Source organism: Simochromis diagramma, unplaced genomic scaffold (genome assembly GCF_900408965.1).
Source record: "Simochromis diagramma unplaced genomic scaffold, fSimDia1.1 OVJJ01000602.1, whole genome shotgun sequence".
Taxonomy (NCBI): Eukaryota; Metazoa; Chordata; class Actinopteri; order Cichliformes; family Cichlidae; genus Simochromis; species Simochromis diagramma.
In genome coordinates this window covers 2,475,980-2,502,606 of record NW_024387040.1, presented here as the reverse complement: position 1 = coordinate 2,502,606, position 26,627 = coordinate 2,475,980, and the positions used below count along the sequence as shown (strand labels likewise).

General features: G+C 40.3%; 1 protein-coding gene across 3 annotated transcripts in view; it reads left to right on the top strand.

Moving 5' to 3' along the window:
• Positions 1 to 4,258: 4,258 nt before the first annotated feature.
• The window catches only part of mllt10 (MLLT10 histone lysine methyltransferase DOT1L cofactor), a 45,998-nt gene continuing 23,629 nt past the window's right edge, over positions 4,259 to 26,627 (top strand). The window contains exons 1-7 of one of the 3 annotated variants that reach the window (XM_040043910.1): positions 4,259 to 4,836; positions 7,738 to 7,817; positions 14,572 to 14,626; positions 16,861 to 16,970; positions 17,404 to 17,507; positions 18,700 to 18,793; positions 21,712 to 21,801. In XM_040043910.1, coding sequence (XP_039899844.1) covers positions 4,674 to 4,836; positions 7,738 to 7,817; positions 14,572 to 14,626; positions 16,861 to 16,970; positions 17,404 to 17,507; positions 18,700 to 18,793; positions 21,712 to 21,801 — 696 coding nt within the window. In that variant the 5' untranslated portion in view covers positions 4,259 to 4,673. The remainder of the gene's footprint in view (positions 4,837 to 7,737; positions 7,818 to 14,571; positions 14,627 to 16,860; positions 16,971 to 17,403; positions 17,508 to 18,699; positions 18,794 to 21,711; positions 21,802 to 26,627) is intronic. The other 2 variants (XM_040043911.1, XM_040043912.1) reach the window with 2 other exon arrangements.

The window sequence follows — 26,627 nt, the reverse complement described above, 5'->3', positions numbered from 1 at the left end:
TGGACGTCCAAGGCTTAACGGGACCGATTATGGGTAAGGACTTTACTCACTTATCAGATATAATCAATAAACACATGTGATGACGTCTGCATCCCGGTGTTTTGCTCTACTTTTCACGTGACTGGTTTATTATTAATTGTGTGTGTGATTTCAATTCAAAATATAATTAATGAAAATAAAAAATTACACTTTATGTAATCCGTTTTCTTTCTTCTTCTGCTTTAAAAAAATAACACTCATCAAAGCAACCGCGCCGCCTCCTGCAGCTCCATCTCACTTTCTCTGCATTGAGTTTTACGGAGACATTTGGTCAAGGACGCTTAGGCACTTGTAAGCGCGTAGACCTTTTTTTTAATGACACAAACCCACTGCCCCATGCCAAAACAATGAATTCCTCTCCACCACCCCCAACACCACCACCACTACCACCACTGAGGGAGAATGTGATTTTACATGCAATCCGAGCCTGAAGTATGTGCGGACAGTGGTGGGGGGAGGGTTCTCTTCACCTTTCACCCCGCCGTGTTGGAACTGTTTGTATTTTTTTCCTGGGCCCCTGTGCTACTCGCACAAGATAGAGGAGACCTGGGGTACACACCGATGGTTCTGAAAGCGTGCTGCATGTGTTCATGTCACTTTTGGTGTGTATTCACGCTTTTCTCCCCCCAGTCGTGTATATTAACTCAGTAGCAGCCCCAATACCTAATGACTATTCACACAAACAGCCAGTTAGCCTCTGGAGTCCTCTGGAAAAAGATACAGATGGTACATGTGACAGCCCTGCCTTAACCCCACATGCACATTGTCATACACAATATCATTCCAAATATCTATAAAATTGCCATATAGCCCATAATTACTTCCTAAATGACTACGAGGCTCACTTAAATTTAATGATGCATTTATTAGGCCACTACGGGTGAATAACATTAACTAAAGCTCTTTGTAATGATAGTTTGACTGATAGCTGATTGCGCGCAATTTATGAATTCAAGGATGCTCGAATCCAGCGCACGTTTGAGGGGACAGAGAGCACGCAGCGCATGTGCAGCTAAGTCACCGCTTTGCCTTTAAAACAGTTGATACAGGTTAACTTGGCTTTTATAAAAAATACATAAATACATAAATAATGGGGCCAAACCTATATCTCCAATTTGACGTAAACACCGTTAGCGCTCGCAGTTAATTGACTCGAAAAAAGGCATCTGGCGTGTTTGCGAACGCTATTGTTTCAAAATAAAAGTCCTATTGGTAGTCATTTGTTGAAGCTTATGAGCTCAGTCTGTGAAAACATTCCTGCCAGAGTGCTACACACACACACACACACACACACACACACACACACACACACACACACACACACACACACACACACACTTCAATATTTAGGAACAAATTCAGAATTCATTTACATCGTAATGTTTCTTTGCTCATGGGTCTTTTTTCTTTTCTTTTTCTGATAATTAACTTTGGAGTTTGAAAAGATGGAGTTAGGCATGCAATCACCAGGACAACAGTAACTAATAACTGCCAGGCAAGCAGGGAAGTACATCTAACATTTGTGCAGCTATACAATGCATTTACACAAAGATATTGCAGACATGGCCGATAGGTCCCTGGGTGCACGTGTGTGTGTGTGTGTGTGTGTGTGTGTGTGGGGGGGGGGTTGCTTTTTTCCTATGCTTTTTTCGCCCGTGTTGTCATTCCTGCTCCCCGCATGTTTTACATGCTCCTCATTCTGAACAAAGAGACGCCAAAACATAACGCAGCCACCATACAAACATAACCAGAACTCAAACACGGAAGTCCTCTGACTTTTAAATCAGTGTCAGCTATCTCACAGTTAACAAGAACAGTGTAAGCGAGGACACCTCACAATCAAAGCACAAAGCAATTACAGTATTTTCTACTTCTGTGCCTCGTTCTGTGTTTTATCTTGGCTTTAAATTTTGTTTAAAACTTTTGTTTATTTCAGCTCTCTTGCCCAAAACATTATGTGCTTCTGTAGCCTACATCATTTACTACATCAGTAACTGAATTAGGCCACCCAGCGTGCAGAATACACTAAATCAGTCAGGAGCCCATCACATAAACTTTGCAGCATGGGATACATTTGAACTGTGAAGAAAAACAAAACGTGGATTTCTTCAGAGTGTCTCTGGCAATACACAACTTTTATTGGTTGGCAAAAAGACGTTGGACCATTTTTTTAGTTTCTCAACATAAATCACCACATGATGAACTATAAAGCTCTCACATGTTGTTATTCTATAAGGCAGCTTGGTTATAATCACACAGTACTTTTAATTATATGTAATCTCTGAGGTCACCTGGGAGTAGACTGTGTCGCTTTAATTTTCTATCTCAGGGAGGGCTCTTCTCCTGCAACTTGAGGAACACTGGGCATAAATCGAGCTTTGATTTAATCAAATGCAAGTTGTGAAAAAAATAAATAATAATAATTTTCCATTTTCACTATTTCAGTAGCTATATGGGCCCCTCCACAACTGCTGCCCCCTCCTTCGCCTCCCTTTGTTCTCTCCAGCTCTAATAGGTTTTCCCCTGCCACACACAATTCACATTTTTTTTCCTCCTTTTCCCCAGCCCCTCACCCCCCTTTCAGTGCAGTGCCCAGTGTCGACTGGAGCATTTGAGCAATTTGAAATTAAAGCAAACAATGGGCAAGCACTCCCAGGGCCCTCTCGCTCACTATATTACACGGAGAACACTCGTGTGCTCTTGCGCATTATTGGCAAGTCATTACGTTTCTCTGGAAACCGAGAGCGGGAGCTCGCTCAGAGGAATCGGTGATGCAAGCAGCAGCTGAGTGCTTGGAATAGCATGTGTGTTCTGGAGCATCCTTGGCAACAGCATGAGGAGCTGTCAAAACAAAACTGTATATTGACAAGGCGATATGTGCAGCTTGATATAGGCGTCCCAGAGCCCATATCCTTCCAAGGATAAAAATGTGTTCCCGAAGGGAACCCTGATTCCTTCCTTTAGTTTATCCACTCTACAGTAAAAAAGCTACACCTTTAGGGTCTTCTATGTGTAACTGTAATCAAATGCAGGAGGTGTAGCATAATTCAGTTACTTGAAAACAGTTACAACCCAGAGTGACAATAGTGCAGGAGTGTGAGTATTCATATTATCCATTATTCAAAGCAAAGAGATAAATACAGGAAAAAGCAGTCCTTCGGTATTCATTTAAGCTGTAAAAAAAAAGTGAATAGGCATAGCAAAATGCAATAAAACGCTTATGATCCAGACAACAAAGATCCATGTGTGGATGTGTACAAACACACACATACATGTCTTCATCAGCACATCAAAAAATAAATAAATAAATAAATAAATAAACACAATCTTCTTATACAATAGTAGAAAAGAGAAATGATGATGCAGGCAATGGTTTACTAGAGGACTGGCTAAAACACATCTTGTCTGTGTGTATGTGTTTGTGTGCATGTGTGTGTGTAGTCTGCTAAAACCCTCTGAATCAAAAAGGGTTTCTGTAGGTGTAAACATCCAGCATTTATCCAGGGCTGCATCCACTTGACAGACGTACAGTGTGTGTGGACAGCCGGGTCATAATTACAGAATACCTTAAATGATATAAAAGCCCTGAGTGCTATACTTTGAGGTCACCAATAGTCATTTAGAGCAGACACTGCAATTTTCTATCTCAGCGAAAACTCCTCTCTGACAGTCTGAGGGACTTTTGTTCAGGCTTGCAAGAAAATAAAGGTTTTTGTTACTGATTGCTCTGTCAGTTTGCTCATTGATTAATAAATCAGTTTTGATGACCTGAAGGCTCACAATGCTCACCAATGTAAAGACGAGTGAAAATACTCGTAACTTTTTTTCTGGACTCAAGAGCGAGAGAAGGAGAGAGGGAGGAAAAAGGATGATATATTTTATGGTAATGTAATGATATAAAACAGAGAAAAGCAGTAAACTGGCTCATTTAAGAATCTTAACCCAGAGGATTGTTTTTTTTTTTGCTTTTAGATGACATAACTGAGTATTATAGTGTGTAATATAGTGTACAATAATACGATCTACTTCAGTGAGTTATTTAATGGGTTATCATAGATTTATCTGAAATCGCTAATTTATTTAGTGTTTTCTAAATGTCTTTATTAGGTAAATAAAGATTTCTCACCAAACTACAATTAAAGAGCAGCTTTCCACAGGACAGATTTAAGTCATCTTAGAGTTCAAACAAAATTAACTTATTTTACACACTGGGAGCGCTGGGGTTTTGTTTTATTTATTTTTTTAAATTTGCCTCCCTCATAAAGTGAACTGCTTTGGACCGTCTCGCTTTTCTCTCTGCTCCAAACTTTGAAACCATGTGGAACCAAAATGGTACGTTTGCTGCCGGCGATCCTCTTTTCACTTCCTGTCGGTAGGTACGCACACACGCGCGCCTTGCGTCATTACGCACTTCCCCTCCTCTATGAAGTTCCCCCTCTTCTCACCGTCGCGCCGTGACGGGGATGTTTTGGTGAAAGAAAATACAGCGTCAAAAGGGGACGTAAACACGTTTAAAACATGACATTAAGGCCCAGCGGGACCTAAAGTGGCGTCGTAGGGGAGCGAGAAGGCGTCTTCGGCGAAGCTTTGGGTCCGCCTTTATGTATTCCTCCGCATGTCCGCTTTCTTCGTAGATGGTGTCCGGCGAGCGTTGTCTGGCGGCGGACGACGAGTTCTTGACGAGTAACATGAAGGAAATGATTGGAGGGTGCTGTGTGTGTTCAGACGAGCGAGGCTGGGCGGAAAACCCGCTGGTGTACTGCGACGGACACGGCTGCAACGTCGCCGTGCATCAAGGTAAGCCACGGAGCTTGTGCTAGGAGCTAGCAGTTAGCTCGCAGGCTAGTTATCGTTGTCTTGTTGCAAGGTTATGGAGCCTCCTCCTCCTCCTGCTCTCACCAAGGCCAGGCTCAACGCATGTCGCTGGCCCCTCCGATGATTTGGCTTGGCAGCTAACAGGGCCTGTGTACTCTTCTGCTGATGATGGCTGACAGCAGCTTTATGCACACATTTCTAGCTGCGAGGCGTGCTGTTTTCCCCCACTACTAAGACCTGTCACGTGCTCAGAGAAGGAGGGTTACTCTCCTCTTGACAAACGGTATAAACTTAAGAGGTGAGCTCGAAACCAGCAGTTTAAACCATGCATGCAGTCAACGGAGTAAACAAATACAATAAAACTGGCTCTAAATAAAGAGAGGAAGCAGTTTAGTGTGGAAAGCATTTTTTGTTTTGTGTTTTAGGGGGTCCAGTTCAAGAAGCAAAACAGTGATTTCTGCACGCTAACTCTCACTCACTCACGTGATGACGTCCACTGTTTACATAGCTGGTCATGTGTCCATTTGGCAAACACAGTGGGATGCTATTTGAAATGTCAGCAGCTCTGAAGTCAGTGCACGGCAGTGTATTTGGACTTGTAGCACTGTTTTGTTTGTAACAATTTGTGGCAGTGTTTAGACTGCTTAGTAGGCCTGTCTGGCAGCAGCGTGATTGTAAGTAAACATAGGAAGCGGCTAAAGTGTTACATACTTCACAGCACTCATCAGGTCAGATGTTAACACTTTCTTTGTATTTATCTCCCTCTGTTCAAATTCGAGCTACATTTTGTAAGGTTGAAGAAATCTGCGAATAAACCTTGTTGAATATTTGAATTTCTTCCATAAGATGTCAGGTGTCAGTACTCTGTAGAAAATATGGTTTCCCTAAGCACAATACTTTTAATTTTTCAAGGAAAACTGACATTTGAAGCTTTGAAAGCTACTTATTCTCCAGAAATTAACTAATTAAGATTAGTTGGGGCTCTGATTCAGACAGCACTCGTGTCATGATCTGCCCTTGAACCACAGCTGAAACGGCTTCTTTTTAAGTTAGGCTTGTATCAGATTAAGTTAACTAGGAACATTCAGTAGTCTATAATGGAGATGCAACGATTGGAAATTTCTTGACCAATCCTAATTTTCCAGAACTATTGAAAATAGTTTACAGTTATAACTCACAGCATGCACAAATGAAAATAAACTTTTCTTTAAAGCAAAATATTATGTTCATGCTGATGAGATTATTACATTTGAGAATATTCCCCAAACTACAGCAAGTTACAGGATCTTCTCTCACTTAACTGAAAATAGGGTACTCTGTTACTGAAAGAGGTACAAATAATTAACCACTGAACCACTTTTACTTGATGCAGTCTAGCTTACCAAATAAAAAGCAGGCGAAACAGATTTGTATAGCAAAACAAATGTCAGGTACTTGTATCATTTTACAGTATGTTTATAAATTCCCCAGATAACAGAAAATCTTTTTTTTTTTTGTCTTTTTTGTTTTACTTGTCTAAATGATTTTCTTCATAACTGCTTTGATCCGTTGCTCATACCGAGGCTGCTAATTTATGGGTGGCTAGCCTTAGCTTTAGCCACTTTCCCTTTGCTCTCTCTTTAGGTATCTCACTAGGTTATGAATGTATTTGCGGTTTATTTAACTGTGTCTTCATTCACTTCCATGATAACAAGGTATCCTGCTTGCGACAAATTGTCTGCGCTGCATCGTGCACAGACCGCTCTTATTCGGTCCAGTCACCCGTCTTTGTCAACAACACTAGAAATGTTTTGATTGATTGTTATAACTGAGCATTTTTGGAACACGGTGGATTTCTATAAGAATGGTGACAAATTGCATGTGCAGGAAATTTTGGATGCAATATACACTAAAGCTTTGAAAGAAAAACAGTGACAAACACTAACTGCTGTTAGAGTAGCAAATAAAACTGCACGTAATTAATTGGCTCTTTCTTATAATATGTCAAACTGAATTGCGTAGTATGTGCAGAAGATCTTGATATTTCATCTTTGTTTGGTCACTCGTGTCTTCATTTGAACTCTGTAACCCTTGGATGTTTTGTTCTCTAAAATCTGGATTATAGCTGTTTATTCCAGCGGATTATGGGCTCTGGTCAGATCCGAGATAATCTCGAAATGTGTAGAGGTAGGCTATTTAGGGTAGTCTGGCCGCATTTAGGGTAGCACTGCCTTGTGCTTGTACCTTTACAACAAGTCTGATTCTCTTAAATCGAACTTGAAAACAGAAAATGTGTTAATTTAAATTGAAAACAAGTCTATTTAAATAATGTAAATCAGGGTTTTCTCCCTTGTAGTGTGGAAGTATAAAGTGTAAATTATAAATCTGTGACCTTGTTGATGCATCATCCATGTAGAAAGTTTAATGAAAAACATAAAGCTAGACTAACTATATTAGAGGTTAAATGTAGCCAGTTATGATTTTGACATTTCCTCAAAGTTTTTGTAGTTGTGTTGGATGCCAAATAAATGCTGTGGCTTGTTTCAGTGAAACATCTTTGTGTATGAGTTAATAACTGATGCCAATATAGATTCCTAATGACAATGGTTTGCTAGTGATTTCACCATTGTCCCAAATATTTTGTAGGACAAAGAAAATGATGTCAGTGCAGTGGCATAAAAATAGCATCTGTGAAAGCGGCGTGTTCAGCAGTCTGTTAGATCAAAAAGCTGTTCTCCTCCATCCAAACCAGCTTAGTGGCACATGTGAGGAGTGGAGATGATGTGATGTTTATGAAGATGTGACACATCAGGTGTTGTCAGGCTTGATTTTGTTATGAAAATGTTTTTAAGACTGACTGTGTTGTGGTTACTGTGACTGACACTGTTTGTTTCTTTACCCCAGCCTGCTATGGCATTGTGCAGGTGCCCACTGGTCCTTGGTTCTGCAGAAAGTGTGAATCTCAGGAGCGAGCAGCCCGCGTGGTGAGTCACTAAGCCCTCTACCCTTTCATCACTGATGATTTAATGCCTACAATCACAGGACTTATCCTGAGCCGTCCTATTGTTAATAAGCGAGCCAAGAAAATGGCACCAGGTTGGGTGGTGCGTCATTTTTGTGTCTGTTTATAGATCCTGGATAAAAGCGGTTGTAAAAACAAGTCCCACAGCATGTTTCTTCTGCAATATTCCTTAATGTCAAGAAAGACAAACTTGAGGGAGCTTGTAATTGCTTCTCTATTAGTCTGCAACTTGTACAACAAGACTTGCAACTCTTTAGCACTGCAAAACAACAAGACTTGCAACTCTTTAGCACTGCAAAACAACAAATAGCTCAAGTTCATTTGTGAGAGTGTTGTGAGATCATGTTAAGAGATCGTAAGTCAGTGTTCTGAGGGTAGAATCATGATTCAAGTAATGATCCTTGTCACAAATTTGGTTAAACGATATAATCATGTTCATAAGAGTCCTCTCCAGTTATGCCACATTTCCGCTAGCACCTTCTCTGTTCGACTCTGCTCTACTCTAGAGTAGAGCAGAGTCTGACTAGAGTAGACTCTGCTCTACTCTAGAGTAGAGCAGAGTCTGTTTCAGTCGTACCACCTTAATATGCGTGTTATAGAAAGATGGGCCTAAAGTCCCAGGATGTCATTTGTGCTTGACACAACACAACGATGGAATACATGGAGGCGACGGCATACCTGCTGCTCAGTCTGTCACAAATGATGTCTGCAGCTCGTTGTTGGATCACAGTGCTAGTTTGTGTGTAGACATTTCCCTTGCTGTTGGGATGCGGTAATGGCGGATTTGAGTGTTGTGAAGAAGTCTCTTCATGACTCATTGAGTGACGCCATTGACTGAGCAATCGGTGGCAGTGATGCTGTTCACATTTTTTGGATCAACTCACTTCAAAAAAATATACCTGGTAGCCAACGGAGAACCTTAAAAACCAGCTCGAGTAGGTGTTAGTGGGGAAAAAAGGCAGAAAAAAAGAGGCTACTGATAACTCATAAAAAACTGCAAGAGTGGAAGTCTCCACCACTTCGGCTTTTCTCTGAGGATGTTTTATTCAGGATGTAAATTCCAATCCCAAGTTTGGCTCTGATGTGCATCGGTTGGAATCGTGTTATAACCAGTCACTCTTTTGCTTAGTTTATGTGGAGTAAGAAAGCTTGGACTTTGCTGTTTTGATACAATCTGTGAAATTCCTCCAAAAAGTAGATTTATGCCAAATTGAAATCATCCACGCAAATAAACTGTGGTCTGTTTGCCCAGCTAGTATGGTTAATATTGGCTGGTAAGAACTGTGGTGTAGACAAAAAACATCATTTTAAGTTTAAAAAATGGTTTCAGAATATGTCCCGAGTAGATTTCCAAGTGGCCTCTTGGTGCAGTTTTGTTTATGGTCAGAAATCAAATGGAGCAAACATAATTTTGTAATAGCAGACATGTGGTTTAAGCTTATTTCAACAGTCACACTCCTAATAAATCAATCTGCTGCTTGGAAGCTGTCCTAAAACCAACTGCAGCATCTAACTGCATAAGCAGTGCAAATGTAAACAATACGGTAACCATGGTAACGCATGCTCCCGCCAGCATGTGGGCGCAGAGAGTTTACGCCGATCAGTTGAAGCTGAGGTCTGTAGTATTTGTGTCGTGTCTGTGCCGTGTGGGTTAATTCCATTAAAAGCACAGAGTGATCCTAGAATATTTCCAAGTAGGGTGGCTCTTTCTTTATTGTTTATTTGTTTGTTTTTTGGTTCTGTTTTGCCCGTTTGTTATTGTTCATGACCTGTGATGGCTTTGCTGCCTGCAACAATAATGTAGTAATAATGCTAATGTGCATTTATTTCTTTGAAGTCAAAGACTTTAAACATAGATGTTAAAATTGTTAGACATCACACTAATGTGCTGTTAGTCACCAGGATTTGGTGAAAATAGAGACACCATAGTACTGCACCTCTGTATCTTAATATGTCAGTGTGTGAAAATGTGTGAACAAAATTTTGTGAACAAAGCAGTGCAGGAATTACTTCAAATTTGTGCACATTAGCAGAAAGGTTTGACTCATCGATCTGCTTGTAAGTAATTAAAATTCGCATCAAGCTCAGTTGTATTTTTGAAACCCAAGTCACAATTCGAAGCTAGAAGGAAAGATACGTTTGCTCTATATTTAACACTTCTTCCTGAATATTCAACATATCATTTGATTTTGAAGGTCAACTGCAGTTGATTGCATTATATGGTGATACACAGCAAGAGGATTTGGGGCATTACTTTCTTTAATATTCAACTAAATTATTAGTGTTGTACGTGCAGCACTGAAGGGACTATGACACATTTTTGTGATTCCTGTACGCTCACACAGAGCGACCCTGCTCTTCATGCCAATGTTGTAGAAAAACCATTCAGCACTGGTTACACTTGGCTATTGTTGATGCTGACAAAGTCGCTCAGGCTTTGCTATTAGATGTTATGACTTGATATTGTGTTTATCTATTCATCCTGTTCTCTTTTTAAGGCCACTTATGTAGAGTAATTGTAGCAGGTTAAATCATTCATCTCTGTATGGAAATAAAGTCAGCTGGGTTTGGGGATGTCCCTATGATATACAGTCAAATGAAAGGGTTTCCACAGGATTGTGTGCAGTTGTTTGAAAAACTAAGCCCACTTCAGTAGCTTTTAGAACCATCTTTAGCAATGATAACTTCAAATAATGGTTTTCTGTCTCTTTATCAGTCTCTCACATCGCTGAGGAATTTTGGCCCACTTTTTGTTGCCTCACTTCTTTATTTCTTATACACAGCATTCAAACCTCCAGGCCTCCAGTTGAAATCTGGAGTTTGACTGGATCATTACAGCACCTTGATTCTTTGCTTTTTCAGCCATTCTGTTGTAAGCCTACAACATTATTTATATCTACTTGTTTTTATTTTATGGGAAGCAGATCTGTGTGTAGGATCATTGTCCCGTTGCATGACCCAATTTCAGCCAAGCTTAAGTTGTCAGACAGATGGCCTCAAATTTGACTCTAGAGTACTTTAGTATACAGAGGAGGTCATGGTCCACCCAATGAATGCAAGGTGCCCAGCGCCTATGGCTGCAAAACAAGCCCAAATCATCACCCCTCTACCACTGTGCTTGGCAGTTGTTGGTCTTGTCTGTCCAAAGGACATTGTTCCAGAGGTCTTGTGGTTTGTTCAGAGCTAACTTGCAAACTAAGCATGTTGCCATGTTCTTCTGGCCTTCTCCTGACAAACCTTCCCAACAGGCTTTATTTATTCAGTCATTCTGTAATTGTTCTGTCGTGACTGTAATATTTAACGTGATAACCGAGGCCTGAACAGTCTGAGATGTGGCTTTCAGGTTTTTTGCATTTTTCTAAGCATTGCACAGCCTAACCTTGAGGTGAATTTGCCTGGATATATACCTCTGGTAAGAAGCTGCCCAAACGTCTTTTTTCCCCCCTACAGATGCACTCACACTTGTTGATGATCAATTAATCAAGGCCATTTGATTAACAGCACATGGCTGACTTCCTCCTCCTCATGAAAGCAGTAAGGGAGTCTCTGTTTCCCTCCTGTGTGCGAGCTGTGAGAGCTGCACATAAGTAGCCACTCAGTTCTGTCTGTGCCACTCACAATTAGAGATGAGTGTTATAGTGGTTGGATAGCACTACATGAACATTAAATTATACCAAATTCCCAGCCCCATCCCTGGTGGCTGCTGCCACCAGGTTTAAGACCTTTACTGGCGGAAACCCTGGATGATGGTCAAGAGTGATCACTAATAGCTTGCTAGTCGAGACAATATTCAGGTCGTTCAGCCTATTAATGCATTCAATCAATATTATTTTAAAATCATTGTCGGGTGTCAGCATTTCCACATATAACTGACATGTGACACTAGGATTCATGAGTACACAGGCGAACACACGGGTCAGATTAGCATCTCTGATATGTTTGAAATGCTCGTCTGTGTGAGAAGCAGCTACGGCTCTATATGGTTGGAGTGATGGCAGCTTATTATACAAACATGGGTTAGCGATTTAATATTTAAAGATGATAATTTTTGTCAAATACACAGGAGAAAATGCCAACATAATACATATTAATATGTAGTGCCTTACTGCCCATCTCTTCTATAATGCGTTTTTGGTATACAGTGTGAGGGTCATCACACTGCAACAGTTAGATTATACAGAACTGACCTGACAGCAGCTTACTCTGACTTATTAAACAGAGGATTGTAATGAATTTTATATTATTGAATGACATGTTTTATTACTGAGCAGCACCCATCATTGTACCGCTCCCTAGTGAGACTTGAAAGCTTGCTTGAATTAAGCAAACTTTCATTTAAGATGAAATGGCCATGTGTACCATTCCATATTAAATCTCTGTACAGATTGTTGGAAGCTGCAGTATACGGGGGCATATTAACTAGGAAGAATAAATTACAGGTCCTCACAGACTTGGCTGCTACTCCTACTTTATGTGGTGTAACTGCCTCCACCAGCAGGTTTCTCTTTGGCATGTTCCTACTGTCCTATGCGTCATGCCTGTCAATCTGCATACTGTTCCAGTTACTGTCACATTTAACTAAATAATTTTTTTAAAGCTTGAACCTCTTTAAGCCTTGAAACTGTTTCAGTGTGGCTTGTTAGACGGATAATATTTGCTGTGTGTGGTGAACCGGGTGTACCAAAAAGAATCATCTGATTTCAAAAGGCTGCGGTTTTTGAAGTAATGGAGATGGAAACTTGTGGTAAATTTTAAAATACTGAGCTGAATATAAAGTTTTACATGCAAAATGTTTGCAAGTGCTGAATGTGTTCCCCTCTGGATGCATGGCATATGTCCATACGATAGTCAGACTCCCATACTTTTGTGAGCATATCTGGAGTCACTGCAGCCGCTGTTGTTGTGCTGCCTATCGGGAAACACGTGAAACTCAGGGATCTGCTCTTTCTAACAGTACCTGTTTCAGTTGTTACCGTTGAACGTCTGTGGAATCAAAGCATTTTGAAATTGGATTTTACTTTTTCATAAACCCTGTATTAAGGGATTTACACACCCGATGTGTAAAATCTGTGCAAATATTTTTTTGGACTCACCTGTTTTTATTGCAGCCGTTCACACCGACCGCGTAATTTCGCTGGACAAATTTGCAGCATTTATTTTTTTATTTTTTTTTTTTTTTTTTTTTTGCCAAGCCTGATTATTCTGATTCCAGTAGACAGATCTCAGCAATCAGACTGCTGCATTTGGCAGCATGTGCACTCGCAGCTCAAAACACGCACTGGTGCTCCATATACAAATAGTGAAACAATACCGTTTTACCTCAGACTCAGAGCTAGACGCTGCTCCGGGTCAGTCGGCTCTCTGGAATTATTTCTCTGCTTCCTCAGATGTGGTCCCAACTTCTCCAACAAGAGCTCGAACTGCCCCACTGACACCCTAAAATATGTACAGCAACAGCTTCGACTCCTGGATCAAACCATAAAATTCTCCGTGCTGCTGCCTCCTCATGAGAACTGGATAAACCCAGAATCTCAGTTTCTTCCTTGTCTTGTCTGTCTTCATTTTTTTTCCCCGTGTGTGTGTGTGTGTGTTGTTTTTTTTTTTTTTTTTTTTTTTTTAAGTACAAATTTTCTGCAAAAATGCAACCCATTCGGTATTCGTAAGAGCTCAGTGTGTAACTTTATAGTGCAAAAGTAGTTCCTGGTTATGTTCCTGCTGAACGCAGCCTTGGCAAACGTTGCATTTCTAATAACTGCAACAGGATGGTTGGGCTCACCTGCTCTCCACAAACACCTGAATCATCACATATAAGGTTGTCCTCTCAAATTAATATGATGTCTTTAAACCTTTAAAGATCGGACTAGACTTTGTCAGTCCAAGATTAACTTCATGTTGCTGTTGACACAGGTGCTGGAATGAGCTGCCTACTTTCTCTATTCATGTGTGAAAAGCAAATATACTTTTGCTGATATTTATCATGATGGCAAACTGCTTTTCTTTTAACTCGTGGAACTAATGGAGGAATAGAAGAAATCTGACAATAACTTGCAAAGTTTCAACCACAAAAGTCTCAAAGTAAAAAATGGTAAATGGTCTGCTGTCATGTTAAAAATGCTTAGTTTGCTAGGATCACCCTCAATGGGTTACCTAAGTGCATTTGTAACAGTCTCTGTGTGTACAAAAACTTTACCTTGAAGTTGATGGGTCATTTACTAAATGACCATGATTTTTGTGTCTCCAGCTTTTCTAGAAAAGTCGGTGTGTAGTTCAGACTCCTAAACTCCATGTCTGATTTATAAACTTAGTAAAAAAAATGCATGTAATGTAGTGAATAATTGTTATGCCAAGCTTTATTTAAGTGAAACAGAGTAAAAGGATTACCTTTGATCGTTATTTTATGGCAACACTGTCAGATTTGAAGCAAAGTAACAGCTCAGGTCTATTTCATATGCCATTTACTGCTAAAGGATTTGCGATGCTTTAATTGGATTAATAAGTAAATTAAGTTTGCCGCTGCAACTGAGTACACGCACTTGGATGAAACACAACCTTAGGTGGCAGGTAGCGAGGGTGTTTTCCCAGAGAGTTTCTGGCCGTGTGCCCAAGTCCGGGCGACAGGCCAGCTCCTCTCACTTACACTCATATTTGTCATACCTCGAGTAAGCACATGAGGTTGACCTCTTGTTTCTGACCTGATGTTTCGTCTTTACCCACAGAGGTGCGAGCTCTGTCCCCACAAAGATGGAGCGCTCAAGAGGACGGACAACGGAGGTAAGCTTCTTCTCAGCTGCGCACACACACTCATACATGCTGCCATCTGTGGTTAACCTCTTGTGGATTTTGTCATTAATTGCATGTCACCAGCAAGTTTAAGGGCTGTAAGCATGCTGGGAGAGTTATGTTGCTGTTTGTTGTATGTGCTGCCTCTGTAGCGTCCTTGCCAGTCCATGTTTTATGAGGGTGTGTCAGTGTGTGTATGTTTATGGGGGGGCGGGACAGGATGGGTATAGTGCGTAGCCTGTGAGGAGTCTCCACACCGGGTTCATTGGGAGGTCAGCTTGTTGGAGACTGTAAATATTCTGTGTGCATGTGAGTGTGTGTGTGTGTGTGTGTGTGTGTGTGTGTGTGTGTGTGTTTGAGTCAGGCCGAGAGAGGCACAGCTGTGGGATTGTGTCCAGGCCTGCAGGGAGGCATCAGGACAACACTAACACACACCATTTTACTACTTTCTCTTTTATTTTACCCTTCCCATGACCCCTCTCTCCCTCGTTTTTCCTCCCATTTTTTTTCTTTCACAATCTTTTTCCCAACTCTGTTACTCCGCTCATCAGTTCCTCTTCACTTGTTGATCTGTGTGGTGGTAGTTGTTGTTTCAGGTGGGACCGTAATAAAGCAGAGCAAGGTCTGAAATGGGTATTTGATCCATCATGTTAACATATAGCAGACTGAGAAAAAAAGGAATGGCATAGAAAGGCAGAAATTCAGTCTTTATCCGTCTTCCCGGTCTCCATTTTACAGCTTAAGGTTAAAAATGATCATTTTCAATCATCATCTGTCTACATATATTTAATTGGGACTTGATTGAAACACATTTGGTTCTCACAGGTTCGTTGTAAGACATGTTAAACTTGAGGCAGCAGTTTGAAAACTTCAGGTGTTGATTTGGAGCGTCATTGTAAAGTTTATAACTGTACTGTGACAGCAGAGACCACATGGCTCCTAATGTTTTAAGTGTTTATCAAAGGAGCTAATAAGCCATTATCAGAAGCTCGCAGCCCTTTTCCTCATTTGTAACGAACCACATTTGAACGGTGGACTCTGTTAAGTTCTTGACGTCACAGATGTCAGTAAAACGATGCTTTGTTCGGTTCTTGTGGGATTAAAGTGCGAACGCTGAGTTTGAGGAGGAAGGTTGTGCCAGTTTTATAGTCCTGTTTTATAGGCCTGTTCCAGATTCTTGGAGGGACTTCAAAACAACAACATGCCCCCATTTTACACTCGCTCCCTCCCCTCTGTCCCGCCCTCTGCCCTCCTCCCCCTGTCCCGCTCACCAGGTCAAAGGCAGGTCAGGGGTTCAACTGTAAGTTTAAGCCTGTTTTTGTTTCCGCTATGGGGGGAAAAACAGACACCTCCAGTGTAGCAGGAGACTCCCACCTCCATCTGACCTCCTGTTCACCTCCTCCAACTCCTCCTCAGCTCGTCGTCAATTCTGCTGCCACTCCACCATGCCTATGCCTCACTGTCATTCTGCTGCCCCCAGTTTGTCTTCACTGACAGGAAGCTGTGCATGTGTTAAGGCTCTGTGAATGGCTGCTTAGGTAGATGACCACCAATTTACAAATTAAAGCATTTGAGATTCTAGATCGAAACTCCAAGAGATGAGGTTCACACTGACTTATTATCAGCAACCCTAAAGTTACATTTTTAGGTTTGTGTGACACTGCACAGCTTTAAAGGAGATGATTTATATATAATGTCGTTTCAACTAGGGGATAACCTTAAAGTTGAATTTTGTTGGCATAATTTGCTGTTTAAAACAGGTGATAAATGATTGCAATACTAAGCATAGCACAAAATGCTAATAATTGAAATACTGTCACATCGTAAGTAAAGTATTGTAGTGTAACATCATATCATGGGGTATTCCCACCTCTAGATTCAGCATGGTGATTGGGAAGGGCCCACAGTGGCTGTGTTGGTTTGGGCTTTTAGTTTCAACCATTAAAAAACAAATAAAAGAAAAGTCAATTTTGTGATTGACCATCAGATGAAATAGTGTTTGTCCTCTGGGTTTACTGTGTCCACTTCCCACGTAAAGCTTTACTATATTGGGAAAACTTGAAACTGACAAAATGAACTTCGCTCACATTTTATTACTTTTGAGGACTTTTGCAGGCGGTTAACATTTCTACTTGTAAACTGTGAAATGTTACCACAAATGACCTCTGAACCTATATCTGGTAGACGTAGAGGGTCTGATAAGTCTTCTTTGTGTATCTTTACAGGCTGGGCCCATGTGGTTTGTGCCCTTTACATACCTGAGGTGGAGTTTGCTAATGTGTCAACTATGGAGCCCATAGTACTCCAGTCTGTGCCACATGAGCGCTACAATAAGGTAACAAATGTATCTATGCTCTTAGACTTTACAAAAACAGATGTATAATGTCATACTGTGAGTAATTAAGTCCAGCTGTTTTCACACGTGCACTCTGGTTGGGATAATGTCGGGAGAACCGAGTCCAGGCATTGTCTGAAGTTGCCGTTTCTCATTTGTAGCACCCAACAGGGAATTGTGTGTGTCATACGTTTTCTCACTACTGGAAATATTCCCTTAAGTGAGGTGGAGCGCCTGGGTAGATCGTGCAGGAGGCACTTCACATGGCCCAGATCAGTCCCTGTGAAATCTCTGAATAATTACATAGACCTTCTGCTGTCGCTCTGACAGTGGAAAGTCCATTTAATGTCCAATCATCTGAAGTACATGTGTGAAAATGGCTTATGTGTTTAAATTGAAATGGGTTTCCCTAACTGTATGTTTGCGTGTACAGACATGTTATATCTGTGAGGACCAGGGGAGAGAGAGTAAAGCAGCCACTGGAGCCTGTATGACCTGCAACAAACATGGCTGCAGACAGGCCTTCCATGTCACGTGGTGAGACTCACTTGCATCGCATTAACCTCACTTGACAAAGACACACTTTGTTTCTTCAGCTGTTCACTCGCTTTTAAGACCTCTAGCTTTTAATGCTGACAGCACTGGGAAAAAAAATAGCATGCAAGAAAATATATATTGAGTAACTGAGTAATGTTAATATTGCCAACATGACCTTTAATGGTAGATTGCTTGTCTTACATTAGTTTAAGAGCTGAGCGCATTTATCGACCATTATAAATGCCAATACCACTATATCTGCAAACAGCTGGTATTGGCCGATGTATTGATATGTTGGGCTCTAATGCTAACCGGCTAGCAGTAGTACTCTTTGGTAATACCACTTTGTTTTTCAAGAGGCAGTAGTGACTTACTAAAGCACTTAACTTGCCTATCAGTCCAAAATGAAAGGAAGTAGTAGTTCTGTTCTTACAGAATGCATATTCTAATGGATATTTCACATTTACATTGGAGCAGCTGTGTAGCATTGCCACCAATGCTACTCATAGAAATCATCCAACAGCTAGCCTCTGTGGTAATTTCCAGGAGAGGCTACACATCCTCAGTTTCCAGCAGGGTCTTTGCTGTCACAAGTCCAGGAAATGAGGTTGGGTTAAGAAGTTGAAGAAGTGATAGCAGCTGGGTTTTGCATTCATACTGTTCCTTAATGGGATGCTAACTAGCTAATAAATTGGATTACGTCCTGCAAAACATGCAGCGGGAGTTTAGAAACTCCAGAACTCCACATCTCAAAATGAGCTAATTTCATATTGTGCTGCTGGTAATGTAGCTCTGGGATGTCAAGCTTGTGTGTATTTGGATAAGTTTCTAGTTACTCACAATTATTAGTGGAGTACTGCACTGAATCTGCATTGTTTTCTCCAAGTAATTATGCACTGCTACAATCTGAGTCGTTATTCAAACACTTTGAAAACGTTATTCAAAGTTTGTGCAGTGAGGCACAATCACGATGAAAGTTGTTTCGGTATCTCTGGGTGATGTAACAGAAATGACAGTAGCCCTGTTTTAGAAAAAGGAAGTAGACCTTTTATTTTCCTCTTTTTTTTTTTTTCTCTCTTATTTTAATAAATATTTCTTCATCTTGTCCAAACCAGTATTCCTCTTCCTCGTGTACAAATCATAATTTTTTTTGTTGACTGTCTGAATTTCCCCCCACTACTCTCCACCACAGTGCCCAGTTTGCAGGATTGTTATGTGAGGAACAGGGATCAGATGCAGACAATGTCAAATACTGTGGATATTGCAAATACCATCACAGCAAATTGGTAAGTGTACTCTCAGATTTTTGTCATTTTCCAGAGAACTTGCCTATTGTGTCTGTTTTAACAATGTGGATGAGAATGTGTTTTCCGTTCCACTAACTACGATTGGTGATAAGCATGTAGACATAACACACACATCACACAATTACTGGTTTACTTTCAGCACAGTGAGAAATGCCGTTCTTTTATCTCTACCTTTGTGAATTGTACATAATCTTTTCTTGGCTATTTTTCTTCTATCCCCATCTCCCCTCTCATAACTGTGTCCTTCTCCTTAATGCTTTTTTTTTTTTTGTCACATCTTTCTCCTCCTTTTTTCTTTTCCAAACTTTCAAGTTGCCCCCCTCCCTTTAGCCAGCTTCCTGCAACTTTCAAAGACTCTTCCCTCAGTCTCACTGCTTTCTTCTTTTTTCACCTTTTCCTTCCCCTCTATCTGTCTCACTCCATCTAGCGTTATCCGTTCTCCCATCGCACCCTCCACTTCCTCATCTGTTTGTCCAAAGGAAGCACTGGCTACAGTGGACTGGCTTTGCAGTTGCTGGGGCCCTTTGAGCCTGTATTTTACTGTAGGGTCAAACGGGGATAGTCGTTGCTATAATAATTGTGTAATATGACTTCTTGTTTTCAATTCAGTGTAGTTTCAGTTCGTTTCCAGAGGGCATCTTCTCATTTCAGTTTAGTTTTTGTTAGTTTCAGTGTTAGTTTTAGTATTTTAATTATTATCTTTCATTATTTCACAGAGAGCATATGTCAAAGACAAGATATAGGAAAAGAGACAGGTATAATAAAAACACATGAAAGCAGTTCACTCAGTGTTGTAGACATCCAAAGTCTCAGTAAACATGTTCATCTGCGCTTCATCAACACTAACTACAGCCTTGATTGTGACCAAAGACTGCCTAGCCCCATTTTCACAAGGCAAGCAATTGTCAGTGTTACTTTTAGTAAGGAGCTACCCTTGTGGCCTTTCAGGACAGATGCTTTATTTTTAGTGGTTGGTGAAACGTAGTACTAGTGGGGGAAAAAGATGTTTTTACATTTTTTAGCTCGCTGAGCCTATTGAACTCTATTGCTGGCTTTTTAAATGTTACCACTTCCTTGGAGTTGACACTAAACTGATTAACACTGTATCAACAGTCTTCGTTGTTGTGATGTCAATACAAATTTTACATACAATCGGCAGTTTGCATGTCAAAGCCGAACAACCAAAACAGTAGCTTATCTAGGAGAGGTAGTCTAACCTGTCTGGGTTTGGTTGGCATAGCAACATTTGTTTCTGACTATATCAGAATTGACATATTTTAGTGTGTTTGGCCTAATAAACATTTTACTTTGTAAACAGACTCAACAGCAGCTTCATTGGCTGTGGGTTGGGCTATGCCAAGAAAAAAGCTGCATTAAAAATGGAAAAATAAAATCCCAATAGATATTATTGGCCTGTTACACAGAAAATCACACGAAGGTGGGCCTCTACAGCCTGGCCAGCTACATGTCACCATCAAGCAGAATTTAGTGACACAAAAGAGCTATGAAAGGGCATATGAAGACAAAAAGGTAACATCTGGATACTCGGTGGATGTGTATCCAGAGATTACTCGTGGTGCCACCAGTTTTGCATGCACACCTCTGCATCAGCTGGGGGGAGAAAAGCAAATGTGAAAAACAGGAATGAACTATTATGATTTGTGGAACAATGGTGGGATGGAACGAGAAGGCAGGCTTTGTGGTGTCAACACAAACACACATGCACACACATTTTGCAGTGTTAACAAATGCCGATGGAAAGACTCATGCTGTTACATTGATCGCTTATAAATTACTTTGGATGGTGGGGCATAATGTCATTAACCTGGCACTGTATGGATGACAGGAATGTATGAGAGAGAAACATTGATGGAGAAAGCTGAATGGATTTCATAAAATGGCGCTTGATGGATATTTACACCATGTTAGCTACATATTTTCAGTTGAATCGCTGAGTATCTAAATCTAATTGGAAACTTGGATTATCCAGCTTTAGTCTTGATTAAAGAGACATTTACTTCAGGTTGTGTGAATTTATTTATTTCTGTATTTGAGGATTGTAAATGCACGGTTGGGCATTTCTGGCACACGGGTGATGGTCGCTGCAAAACTTTTACTGTTACTAGCCTTGAACCCGGGTTTTAGTCAGAAAAGATTATTGCAGAAGTAATTTGGTGAAGGAAATGATGAGCTCTCAATTCTGCTTCAGGGTCGAGCCTTGTATTGTAGAAGAGAAGAAGGTTCAATAGTTGCTTCTGAGTGTCAGTTTAACATATAATGCCTAAGGCAGCACAGTTCCTGGTTAAAGATCTGTCTTTGAGTGGTGTGGCTGTTATTTGAGGGCAGCGACAGCAATCTGGCCGAGGCTGAGATTAATAGCCAAGACTCCAAATATGTACCAGGAAGTCACTTTAATACTAGTTCAGGCAAAGAAGCTTGAAATCAACATAAATACAACTTTACTTGTAGTTAAGATCTTTACTATTGCCCACTAAGAAAAACCAATTGTTTTCCTACTATGGAGTAGTAATTTCCTACACTTGCTTGACTTTGTTATCTGTTACCATGAAATTAATGGCCTTAAATGTAATTTTTGAAATTTATTTATTTTTGGCCGTATTGGCCTTTTTGGGGGTTTTGTTTTGCTTTTTTTTGCCTCTGTCACTAAGCTTGCTCCTATAACTGCCATTTTTATATTTTATATGCAATGCTCATTAATGTTTTTTAATGATCTTTGAATTTTGACTTGTCCCTGAGTTCAGTCAGAATTTATTTATCCTTTTCAGTTTATTATATTTATTTTATTTTTTAATATAAGAGGTTTTTTTTGGGGCCTTCTTTTGGCCTTCTGTCTGTGGACTTCATCCAGTAACTTGGAGTTCCTCTTTACCTTTTAGCGAAGGAGCAGGGGCCGGGGTAGTAGGTCTCAAAGCTTATGTGACTCTTCCACTCAGTGTATGGATAGACCCCCAGACACGGACAAGAAGGTAAGACAGCCTTAAGATCTTACCCTCTCTATGCCTCCCACCCACGATTGTGACTCCATCAGAAACATACGCGCTCATTGTTACATGCTCACACTGTGGAGGTACAGGCAGATACACAGTATATACTTTGAGCAGCAGTTAAAATGAATGTTGGAGAATTGCATTTACGACAAACTTGAAATGTAGTTTTATTCATTTATTTTTAGCTATTTCTATCCAGATGTCCCAGAAAATAAAAAGGCCTCGCTCATATTACGTGCTTTTAACGCGTATGAGTTTGCAGAGCAATTTGTGGACAAGCAGAAGGCAAATGAGACGAAGCTTTGTGGAGGGTCAGTGTAGTCATGTTGCATATTGATCTGTCGGATTGGCTGTCCTATAGGTTTGTTTTTTACATAAAAGTTGGTGTAATAAAATCAGAAAATGTTTTGTTTTCCCTTTAATATATTTCTAAAAGGAAGAAAAACCAATGTTTTTTGTTTTTTAAATACCACTGGTATGGGGGTGCTATCCCCTATACACTGTTGTTGTTGTTTTTTAATATCTGTTTATTTATTTATTTATTTTCAAAGAGCCTAATACACATACAGCTAAGTACACAGCTGTGCAGGTAGTGTTTTTAAAATAACCCCATTATCTCCCCTTTTCTCTAAAAGGTCCAACATACCAAATTTGAGCTCAAAATTAAGTCTGTTGTACTATTATGTTTGTATTACTACATGATGAAAATGATTAAAACCCTAGCTACATTTTCCATTGAAATGGATGACTGATGGCCTTGAAAGGAATGGACTTGGTATTTTTTCTTCATTTTTAATCAGTGCTTCTCTGAAGAAAAACTCATGGATTTGATTTTTTTTGATAGCGTCTGAGCTTGACTGTAAAATGTACTTTTCTTTTTTTTTGTCATATCTAAAAACTCATCACTGTTTTCTACTATTTCTCTAAGCATGTCTTTTAAAATCACCAAATTAGTTGAAGCTGATGTCCTATTGAGTGATGAAATTGTATTTCAGAGATCAGGCAGCTGGGGTGGCTGAGCTCCTCTGTGCCTACCAGTGATAACAACTTTAATGAATGTGAGATTAGTGTGACTTAATAACTCACGGCTGTTAGTTGAACATGTAATCACAGGCTGTGTGAAATCTGGATTTTTCAGTCAGTGTCAAGTCATCAATTCTACTTTTTGTTTGTTTGTTGTTGAAGAAATGAACTTGGCGTGTTTGTCTGCAGTTGAAACAAAAAACTGTCAGTAAGATATTTAAATATTTACAGTTTAATAGCACAATAAAATTTACTTAAATATTCAATAAACAGTTTATCTGCCCTTTTTAAAGTTGTATAGATTTTATTATCATTCCCTCTAAACTCTCCAGATCCATGTCCTGTTATGATAGTGCTTTAACTGTGGATTTATCCTCGCATCTTTGATTGTGCTTATCACCGGGAAGAGTTTAGCAGTCCGCAGTGATTTATCAAAACAACGACTCCTGCTGCTCGATGGTGTTGGTGAAGGATTCATTGGATAAAACAAACAAGAACAAATGCTTAACATACTCAGACACTTAAAGCTGTTGTGTTTATGTGTGCACGACTGAAAATACTTTAGGAATCTCAGCCTGTCAGCTTACCACAGAATCACTATCTGACATGAATGAAAGGAGTTTAGAGGTGCTTCAGCCAGTTGATTGTTTCACGTTTTTAATCGGGGTTATCTAACACCACTGCACAGATGAAGAGCAGATATTGTTCCAGAATAACAGAATAATTTTATATCCTAAAGCAGTTTTCATTGCCGGGAGAGCCTGAAGCGCACACATTTAGTTTCTGCATCAAAGACTGTGAACTTTGGACTTTGTAGATGTGGAAAAAATGATTTCAGTGTCCAATTATAACTATTAACTTAAACTGGTTCATATTTAAAGTCTGTATCAACAGAAAAGTAAATGAGCTGTGGAGATATAAGTGCCAATCCAAAAGTTATTTTTCTCTGAAGGTAAAAGCCGAAAAGGAAAGAATTTATTTAAATATACGTCATTGTGTTTAATCTTGAAACCCCCGTAAGTGTTTCAAGAATGCATACAGGAGAATTAATGAATGCATGTTTGAGAAAATCAGCTCGGTAGATTATGTTAGTGACGGTGTGCTGCAAGCGCTTTTTGATGCTTTGAATTTTCACTTTTCTCCTGTTATTGTGTTTTGTTTTGTTTTTTTGTTTTGTTTTTTAATACAGAGGGGGAAAAGAGAATATATTTTAATTGTGTTAACTTGTAGAAATTTGTGGCATCAGAATTAGAATTGTATGGCACATTTTGTGTGTGTGTGTGTGTGTGTGTGTGTGTGTGTGTGTGTGTGTGTGTGTGTGTGTGTGTGTGTGTGTGTGTGTGGTGTGTGTGTGTGTGTGTGTGTGTGTGTGTGTGTGTGTGTGTGGCCACGTACTACTCGGTCTCACTGCCCTGGCTTTTGTTAATACTGCCTTATTAGCATTAGAGTATCCCCCCTCCTTGCTCTCTTGCACACATGCGCACATAAACACACCATCCCCATTCCTGGGTCAGAGATCAGTATGCTCAGATTTGTGAGTGTGTGTGTGTGTGTGTGTGTTCACATGCCTTTGTTATGTGGTTTGGAGGCTCAGATGTATACCCACCTCATGCTAGACCCTGCAGTCAGCCAAGATCCCCCACGCTGGCCGCATAGAAAAGGCCCGCAGGAAACACACACATCCATACACACACAATGGCTGGTCAGAAATCCTGCAGGAAACTGCACAGGGGAATTCCTGCTAGGCCAGGCCGGATTATTTTCCCCTGTACTTCCTGTTCCTCTCTTTCTGCCCGTCTTCTCTCGCCTCTCCTCACCCCCTGCTCCCTCCCCGTTTGCCCCCAACCCCCCCCAAGACGATGTCCCCCTGAGGCTGTTGTGCTGAATTGTGAAGCCATAAAATATGAAACTACATCAAATTATTAACAGACAATAGTTTCTCTTCCCATAATTGGTACCGGCATTTTCTATATTAAATAAAACGATAACATGTTACATTTTAAATAATTAATTAATGCATTAATACTTGTTATGCGCGTTACAGCAACGAAAAGTGCCAAAATGTGTGCGCCTCATAGGGCTGTTTGTTTTAACGTAGCTGTACTGAAACAAATTGGGTAGTGAGCTTTTTATTTAAAACTAGTGTAGATAATCAAATTTAACATGATTAAATGTTGAATAATTACAGACTGTTGATTGGAAAACAGAAGTAATTTGAAGAAATGAAAAATGTATGTGAAATGAAGTCAGTTGAATTGATAAATATTAATAATAGTCTGAATTTCAATACACATAGATGTAGCGAACAAGGGAATGGAGGTTTCTGTGCTTGTATTCTGCAAACTGTGAAGAGACAGAAGGAAAAGTGTTTGTCTTTAAAAGTGAATCTCTCTCTTCGGGGGCATGTGATCAGCATTCGACATAGACGGAGAGGATTTCTGCCCACTGCTGAATTGTTCATTGTTCAGGGGTTTGTTGATAAATAGTGGCACTCATCATTACCCGCCACCACTCATATTTACCCCACACAGTCTCAAAGCCCTCTCGGACATGTCAAATGATCAGGCTGCCAGCGGTCAGGGTTAGAGAAAGAGGGGACAGAACATGCTGAAAGGCTTTGTCTCTGCCTGTATAATCAATTGACCTGATTGATAAGAGTGTGTCAGGGTAACATTGTGCATTTGTTGTGTTTCCCACGCCCAGTGCTGTGGGCCTTCTGTGTGTGTGTGTGTGTGTGTGTGTGTGTGTGTGTGTGTGTGTGTGTGTGTGAGAGAGTGTGTTATCCGACCCTCTCGGCTCAGGCTCTGTCCATCAACACCTACCTCTGGAATGTTAATGAAAAACAAAAAGGGAATCCCAAAGAATTTACCTCTTTCTCTCCGTCACTCTCCCTCTTGCCATAATCGTAACATCTTTGTGTTGCGGCAGAAGCAGCGTGGATCATTTGTTGTCTGTTTTAAATCGCTACCTCTACCCTGTATTTCTGTTTGTTTTCGCACTCTTTATAGCCAGCGTGGAAGCTAAAGCACATTTCTTCAGGGTAGTTGCAAACAGCTGGTTGATAACTGGAAAAATGGCCAATGAACCAGCATCAGTTGTGATAAAATATAACTGACTTATTGATTAATAAATGGTGGTTAATTGGTTTCCTGTAAATATAAGCCCAAATGAGGGGCCATTATGGAAATGAGACTGGAATTATTAATAATTATTATTAAATATTACTAAACCCCATAAACAGTGTTTGGCCAAAAGAGCAGTTTTTAAAAAACTGTGTTTCTCAAAAGAGCATTTCAAGTTACAAAACTCAAATGAAAAATTCAGAGGTGATCTTATGTCTGAAGATATAAAGCCTTGGTAAAAAGCTGTGACATGTGATACTGAAAATGTAGTTGAATCTGTTTTTAACTACTCCAACTAATAGAAGTTAGGAAGTTAATGAAAATAGTCAGGACTGGAACCTGTTTTAAGCTTCAACACATCCTCTGAAATACAGAAACCAGCAGAAGTCCTAACCTCATTAACGGTTAGCATTAACGGAAGCTGGCATGCGGAGATGTCGCACTGGAGCTGCAATCTACTGATTCGGCTGGTGATGTCTGTTAACTGCCACTCGCAGAGGAAGTCTGGCTAAACTGTCACAATCCGTCTCGCAATCAGTCCTCAGCGAAACCCCGGGTGGGGAAGAGAAGGGGGAGGGGCCGATTATGGTGTTTCGGTGTTGTTGTGACATCGAACATCCCGAGCATGTCGAGTCCCACGTCGTCTCTCAGGATCGCTGC